General features: G+C 38.2%; 1 protein-coding gene across 1 annotated transcript; it reads right to left on the reverse strand.

Annotated features, from left to right (window-relative positions):
- Positions 1–5238: 5238 nt before the first annotated feature.
- Positions 5239–6609, reverse strand: LOC124174209. The gene is made up of 2 exons (XM_046553305.1): positions 5844–6609; positions 5239–5752 (listed from the first exon to the last, which is right to left on the reverse strand). The coding sequence occupies exons 1-2, from the start codon at positions 6607–6609 to the stop codon at positions 5436–5438; spliced, it is 1083 nt and encodes a 360-aa protein (XP_046409261.1). The 3' UTR covers positions 5239–5435.
- Positions 6610–7942: the final 1333 nt, after the last annotated feature.

The following is a 7942-nucleotide window of genomic DNA, read 5'->3' on the forward strand; positions in this document are numbered from 1 at the left end:
ACTGGTTCCTGATTTTTGTATCCAATGGATTAATAGAACTCAAACGGTTATTCTTAATTTGGAATACTTTACCATTTAGAATTTCATTGCGTTTTACAGCAGAGCCTGCTAATTTTTTCGCTTATCATTAATGTGTGAAAATTAAAAAATTTCCATCCATAAAAACTCAGGCAGCAATATTTCTCCACCTTTTCCAAAGTTGAACAATTGCAAGCAATATCATTACAATGAATACAACTATGGGAGTGCAATTTCATCTTGCTTTTTCTTTTCAATTTTCATTAAGTATATCTGGGTAGTTTAAGTTTTATTTCTCTTTATTATTATATGAGTACCGTCAGATCATACATTTAGTCTGAAAAAATTAAGTTGGGGCCTCTAAGAGCTGGTTTAAATATATTTATGGAATCAAATAAAACAACGTAATCAGCATTAATCGTTACCTTAAAATGTTTAACTAAAAAAAATATATTATTTATGTATATGAGAGTATAGTATTAAAATTTTTATGGATCATGCAGGCGCAACGGTGTGGATCCCAAGTTCACCAGGCAACATGAATTCAGGAAGCCTAAATTGGCTAATTTGGGCAAACCATTTTTTCGATTGGGATTTATTTCTCATATGATACTTAGGAATTCCTAAAATTATAATAACCCTTTCTGCATTACAACCTGCCCAATTCTCTCCATTGAGGTATTTCTTCATTAACTACATAATCATTTTATTCAACTCTGCTTCTTCGGGAATATTTTCTTGAATATTCTGACCCACCAAGGGTAACCTTTTGAAGAGATGATATGAAAGCAGAGGGAGCTATTTATTAATTTAATTTTTTAAGTTATACTTTAATTTTTTGGCCTAATGTTTGCTTGATGTGTTAAGGCTTTTTGTTATTACATGTTTTGATCAAAAAATCAAGTCACAAATCAAATTGGACGATTAACTTGCGAAATAATAAATATTTTTATTTATCTTTTTAGATGAATACCATTAATTACGTAAATATAATACTGAAAGTATTCTCATCATTTGTGATTACGTTAATTGCCTTTGGTTTTATTTCTTCCCCGTGTGTGTTTGTACCCAAATTTAGCCTGAATTACCGCAAATATAAAAACTTTAGGGCTCGGACGGCAAAATATTTAAAGCAATTCTAAAAAAAATCGTATCGGAGACCTTGAGATAAGCTGAGAACTTTTCCGCATAGGGCAAATTTGATCCAGAAAAAAGTAACTTTCAGCCCACCTTAATTAATGATTCTATTCAAATCGCAAATTATCCATCACTGCTGTTTTTCCAATGCGAAGGTTTATCGCGCTAGAGAAAGCAAAAGAGAAGGGTTTGACTTGAGAAGTGGAGCTGGAATAGGTTGAGGAATGAGGAGCGTGTGTCCATAGGGGTAGATTGAGACATTGTGCGGGGGAGAGGGCAGGTCGCATGGCGGGAAGGACGGGGTGGAGATCTGGAGAAGCTGGGGCCAAGCCTCGGTAGTTAATCGAGAGACCGACCCTGCGAGCATCACCTCAGCGGGTCGCCCGGCCTTCTCCCGCAGACCGCGATGGGTCATTCCACACAGCTCAGTCGAAGGGGAGTGATTGTTTCTTTGTGAATGTCCCATTCGTACATCTTTCTCTATTCTTCACTCGCCTCAATCCTTGCCTTCCTAACCCCTCTTTTTACAGAGTGTATCTGTTTCCGTAGCAAACCCTCTCTATACTGCGAATATGGTATGCTAATTACTGGCCTAATGTTAATTTTACCGTGCAAAATTTCGCAATATTTTCGCATTGATTGCGAACACAATTTACCAAAAGTCCGTGTCACTCGAAGAGCGACGCTTTTTCTTGTTATTTGAAAAAAGTTAGTTTACTAAAGCTCTCAAGTATTAACCCGCATGAGTTCATTGGAATAGGGTAGTTTCCTTTATCAAAGAAAACGTAGGGCATTGATTGCGAATCGTTACCCACCATTAGTGTATTCATAATATACAAATTATTTGGTTTTAGAAATCCCAGTTTAGACGAATGGCAATGGTCAATTTTAACCGCATTTGAAAAAATCCAGATTGGCGCCCATGTGATGCCACTCCACGTGACGTCACAGGGACCTAGTTTCTATGCGAGTAGATAGGAGTTTTATATCGTCTGAGATTACCAATGCATCCATGAGGCACATAGCTCAGGGAATCATGTCTTAATTATCACCTATTAAAACTGCCTATGGTCGGAAAGTTTCCTGCTTTTGATAAGGTATTAATAATCCTTTTTTAAGCTAAGCGCTACCTGCTAGCAGCCTGCATCTCAGCGGCGCACATATTCTCGCCCCAAGGTCACCTCATTTGGCGGCAGCGGGAACCAGAATGACGTCACACGGGCTTTTTCCCATCATTCATACTTAGCCGTCGCGTTTTCGCGCGCTTGAAAATTTTCACTTTTCATTTAATCGCGAAAAATAGATATCGTCATTTAAAAATCTAAAAGCGTGAAATTCGTACTCCAGGAGTAATAATCTTTCCATTTAGGCAATAAAAAAATAATAGGAAACCACCCTGTCACAATACGACACTTTTGGCTTAGGGCAGGGCTTTATAACTTTATGATATTAATGTATTTTTGTCATACCTCTACTTTGTCACACTGTGCAACTAGATAACCTAACTACGTTGCCTTACCTTTATAATATTCTGCCAGCATGTAGGGTGTTTGGCAGTGGGTGATCAACAGCATTCAACAGTATCCCCAAATACAAACCTTACGGTCATAAGAACACACAAACTAACTCAATAAATGGGGGAACAGGCATGCAAGTGGTGTGATCTTCTTCCAACCGTGCATCGCTCCATGCAACCCCAGACCGAAACGCAAATTCACTCGCAGAGACACTCAAAACTTGCCTTCGGTTGGTAATTAATGTAGTATAAGTACCCATGCAAGCTGGGAAAAACGCGAAGTGTTTACCGCGAATAAATACAGATTAAAAAATGTCCAAAATTGAAAAGTTGAAGTAAAATAAAATCACAGATAAATGCCATGACACCATAAAATATTCCCTTCCTCACTCGTACCTGCTTACTTTTCTTTATTCCCTTTGCTACAGTTTTTAGCATCCCTTGCCGGAATATAATGAATAAAATTAACATTAAAACATTTGGCATCGTTGGAGAGGAGAGGGAGAAGGTTAGACGGAAACGGCAGGTGGTTACAGGAGGTAGCGAGATTCTGTCGAAGTTTTGAGAAATCCAATAGTACCCTGTTCACACGACGCTACTTGCGTTCACAAATGTGTATTATTATCGCAGAACTGTGTATCCCTCAACGAGACATATTGGAGGTATCGAGAGACGACCATATTCCAGGGAGGGAATCCCTGGTTATACAGTGTGAATAAGATTCGGCATTGAGTATTCTCGTTGTGATCTGTTGCTGAATTTCCACCTTTCACCCGAACCGTGAGTGAATATGAAATATGTCATATATTTGAGTAAACTTTCGTACAAAAGGATGCTTAGACTATCACGTTGGTTATCAAAAATATTTCATTGTCTCTAAAAGAAAAAATTTTGTCGCAGAGGTAACATCCAAACTAATTGTTAGTGACGCTGAGTATAATTCAAGACTGAGTGATATCTAACCACGCGATTAGAATCGATGCGAAAGCAGTGCTGATTAAATATTAATTAATTGACAAAGAAAAAATAAAAACAGTAATTAAAATTAGGATTTATAATACTATAATGTACTAAATCAACAGAATCCCAGTCGCATTCGTCATCCAAGCGAATATTCTATTTTATGGTCATCATCAGAGGATGATTTATGTCAGCAACGAGAAAGTACGACCCTTCCTTGGCCTGATAGAGATTGAGGAGGAAACTGCGAGGCAGTTAAGAAGGTGGGTAGCATTCGGGAGCAGGGTGCCAACTCCATCGTCTCTGAAGTTCTTCCCTTTCTCCTTATCGATTGAACTTGATTCATTCGATGTTTACGCGGAGATGATTATCGACTGTCACTTGACGTTTATTTTCCGGTTTGAACTGCGACGACAACGCTAGGCATCGCAAGATTGAAGGGTTAGGAACTACGAGTTACGCGCGTAAGGATATGCATTAACACGACGTTTTTGGTTTACACACGTGCGGACACACGTTACGATCAACTTCGCGTTAACCAGTTTGGGTGTAAGTATTTCGAGAGACAAAAAGGAAAATCCTTTGAACGTTTATAAGCGGGATGAAAAGAGGTAGAACGTATTCTGAGATGAAGAATGGAATCTTACGAGAATAGGGGCACATCCTGCAGCAAGAATATTCATGCCTACGTCATTCTCTCCAAACCCTCCTCATCCGATTGATCGGGGCGGATGAAAATTTGATTTTATTGCCTACTTTAACATCAAATTTTTCAGTAAATTGTCATTACCATGGTCCATCGCGGGAATAAATGCTCTGGCATCAACAGCGTGGACTCATAGCCAGACATGAGTATTGTGCTTGGAAAATTTCTCGCCTAATGTTCCTCTCTAATCTTCCCTTTCTTTTGTTACATTCGCCTTTCCCCAACCCCTATTCAGTCCTTTCTGGTTTTCCAACTCTCAGCACCCGCTTTCCTCTCTCCCCACCCTCCCCCATTTCTTGGAGACGCATCAACCCGACAAAAACTGCAGCTCTTAGTTTATCCTTCTCATCTCATCACACAACTCCCACCAACCCAAGGCCCGGAACTAGGGTGGGGTTCAGGCACGTGCCCAGGGTGGAATATTTCAGGGGGCGTCAAAATATGAAAGAATTGTTCAATATTTAAAATTAAATTGTTTAGCAACCCTCCTTTAGCACCTGATTTTGATATTATCTTTGGATATAAGCATGATCAGTCACCAAATGACGTAACTAAAATTTGATGTCCGAGTCGTACCCATTTAAAGTATTCTAATTGACCCTTATAAATATTTATTCTTTTAAATTTCAGAAAGGGAAGGTTTCACACAGTTAAGCCAGAAGTTATAAGTTATATAATACTCTTTTTAGATTTTATTTTTTCTCACTCGTACATTTTTATGGTGATATTTTTTAATTACGTTAATACTTCGTCTTTGATTAAATAAGCAGGCACAAATGTCAATCTGTGTGTTTAGTCAGAAGTATAGTATATTTTTGCATCTATGTGCATTAGGGTGTCCCAAGACATAATGGAAAATTTTTTTTTCGCGAAATCAAATACGCATACCCTCTACTTTTTTTCTGTTTGGCCTAAAAAACTCACATAATAAATATTATTGCGATTACATTATGATAACACGTGCCGACTTAATCCCAAACATGAGAAATGAAAATTTGTCCTGGGTTAGTATGGAAGGGTTCCAGAAATTAATGCTTATTTATTAAATAAAACAACAATATGCCCAAATCGTGTTTACTGTTTGACAAGTAAATAAAATTACTCTATAAATTTTCTTTTTAAAGTTTGCTTTTTGCAGTCAGGATAAATCTTCCGGTGTTCTTGTACGCAACGTAACAAAAATTGCTTTTGTTCCTCCTCCACCGTGATTACACCGTGGTAGTCTTGGATCAACTTGACCGCTCTTTCAGCTGCATCGTTGACTGCCCTCAGCGTTGAAACCTTCTTTCTGGCTTCTTGAAACGAAGCATTACTTGACCACGTAGCAGGACATTCGTGTAGAAAATTGTCATCAATTTTGAGGCGATCGAACAATGACTTGCTTCTGACTGAAATGAAGTCGTAGATGTTTTTCTCTGAAATATAACAAGAGAAAGTCAGTTCACAAAATTGTGATCTAAACAGAAAACTAAAGAAACAACTTCTATATTTACTTATTTAACTTACCATACAATGGACCGCAAAGTTCTTCCTTAGATGGGATGTAACGTTTGCCATGAGTTGATAAATTCTCTTTGGTTAAATTTTCAACCATTTTGCCTTTAGTTTCTTGATCCACATCATCGTCAAAAAGTGACAAGACAGAAATTTCATCAGTCAAGTACCATAAATGCTGGATTATCTTCTGTAAAGCTGCTTTTGAGATGCTTTTATCAATTTTTTCGTAAGCCTTCATTGACTTCAAAAAGCACAAATCTTGGTAAGGTGCTTTTACTGCCAAAATACATTGGAGCCATGGCTTGACATAGGATGTCACTATGAACAGGCAAACGTCTAACAGCGCTGTCTTATCCTTGATCGTAATTTTGAATTGATCACTTAGTAATGATATTTTTAGGGAATAAATTGCTCTCGCCATCCATCGAGCTTGGTGCATGGCACCTGGAGGTCGAATTTTAAATTTTCTCTGTGTATCTCCGCCTAAAAATATCACAGAAAGCTCTATCAACTCTCGATAGTCATCTCTGACTATTTCTTTGGTCAGTTCAGTTCGGTAAAACTCAAGGAGATTGTCAATTTCGGAAACAGTCAGGTGCAATGCGAGCTTTTTTTTATAGCACTGTGCTTTATCTGGATCGACACCATTCCAGTTATCTCGGAACTTTTTGAAGAGTGGAATGTCGGGATTTGCAGTCACTTGACTGATTTTTACTTCGAACACGCTTTTTAACACCAATTCATACACGTGATGGCGGCAAGCAAAAATAATCATATCTCTATTAAGTTTTTGTTCAAGAAGCACACAGGCGCCATTGATATGACCCGTATTTGAAGCCGTAGTATCACAACAAAGAATTTGCACTTTATCTTCGAGATTCCAGTCTACAATCGCGTTCCAAACAGCCTGCGCCTGTCCGCTTCCTGAAGAGCTTTCCAACCTTGGCACATTAATGAGTTGTTCTTTATTTGCATATGAAATAACTATTGGAAGACGTTCTTCTTTTGATTTTCGAGTATCTAAAGCAGGCAACAGTTTGCCATCCCAGTGAACAGTCACAACATCTGGTACCTCGTTTTGAAAACGAACTTTTATGGCTTCCGCACGCTCTTTCCGTTTTTCCGTACGAATTCTTTGAATCGAGGACTTACTTATAGGAAATTCATCAGTATTATATCCAAGTGCCTCAATGGTAGCTTCAAGAATAAACACTGAATCTCGCATGCTTAACTGACACCTATCTAGCACTGCTACTAATTTTGGAGTAATGAAATTTTTCCGCATAGTTGTTTCACTGGTTCCGGGTTGTGTGTTCTGGATCAGAGTTGGAAAATCTTCTTTTAAATGCATGTCATTTTCATTAGAATCAGAAGATGAGTCGTTTTGTTACGGCTCATTAGATGATGTTGAAGGAGTTGAGGTGGAAAAATATGTAGCACGTCGCTTTTCTTCTTCAATAGTTCTGAGGCGCGCCCTTTCCTCTTTATAAGCCAGTTATTTGTCCACTCCTGCTAAGTGACCAGGCCGACCTGGCTCTCTCTGTCGCTGTAAGAAGATTCTGTCTTCATCTATTTTTATTAATTGAAGCGCATCGGCGTGTGCAATGTCAAACAAATTATCTAAGTTGTTGACAAATTCTTGTCGGCGCTGCTTAAATACGCTTTGGATTTTTTGCGCATTTTTTTGTAACTCCCTCCAAAATTGATATAAGTTCACTAGTTTCTTCACACAATTAGGGAAAGATTTGGTAGGTATACGCGCCTTTTCCCAAAAGATAATACACTCGCGAATAGTGAGATTTGCACTTTCATTGACAGTTAAAGTCACTTCACGGATATTATAAAATAAAACTGCCAGAACTTGTCCATTAGAGGGGAGTTTTGAACCTTTTATTTGATGCTTTACGCACCCTATTAAAAATATACCCTTTTTAGAACTACGTAATTCCACTGACATGTTCATTGTTCACTGATTGAAAACAATACTTTTACTTACAAAATATCAAGTGATCACAAACACATTGACGCGTTAACACGCTTTCACAACGCACAAGCAAAACCTGCTTCACTGAACAATCACTACGGACAACCAACGTGACTCTAGCGAG

Source organism: Ischnura elegans, chromosome 2 (genome assembly GCF_921293095.1).
Source record: "Ischnura elegans chromosome 2, ioIscEleg1.1, whole genome shotgun sequence".
In the NCBI taxonomy this organism is placed as follows: domain Eukaryota; kingdom Metazoa; phylum Arthropoda; class Insecta; order Odonata; family Coenagrionidae; genus Ischnura; species Ischnura elegans.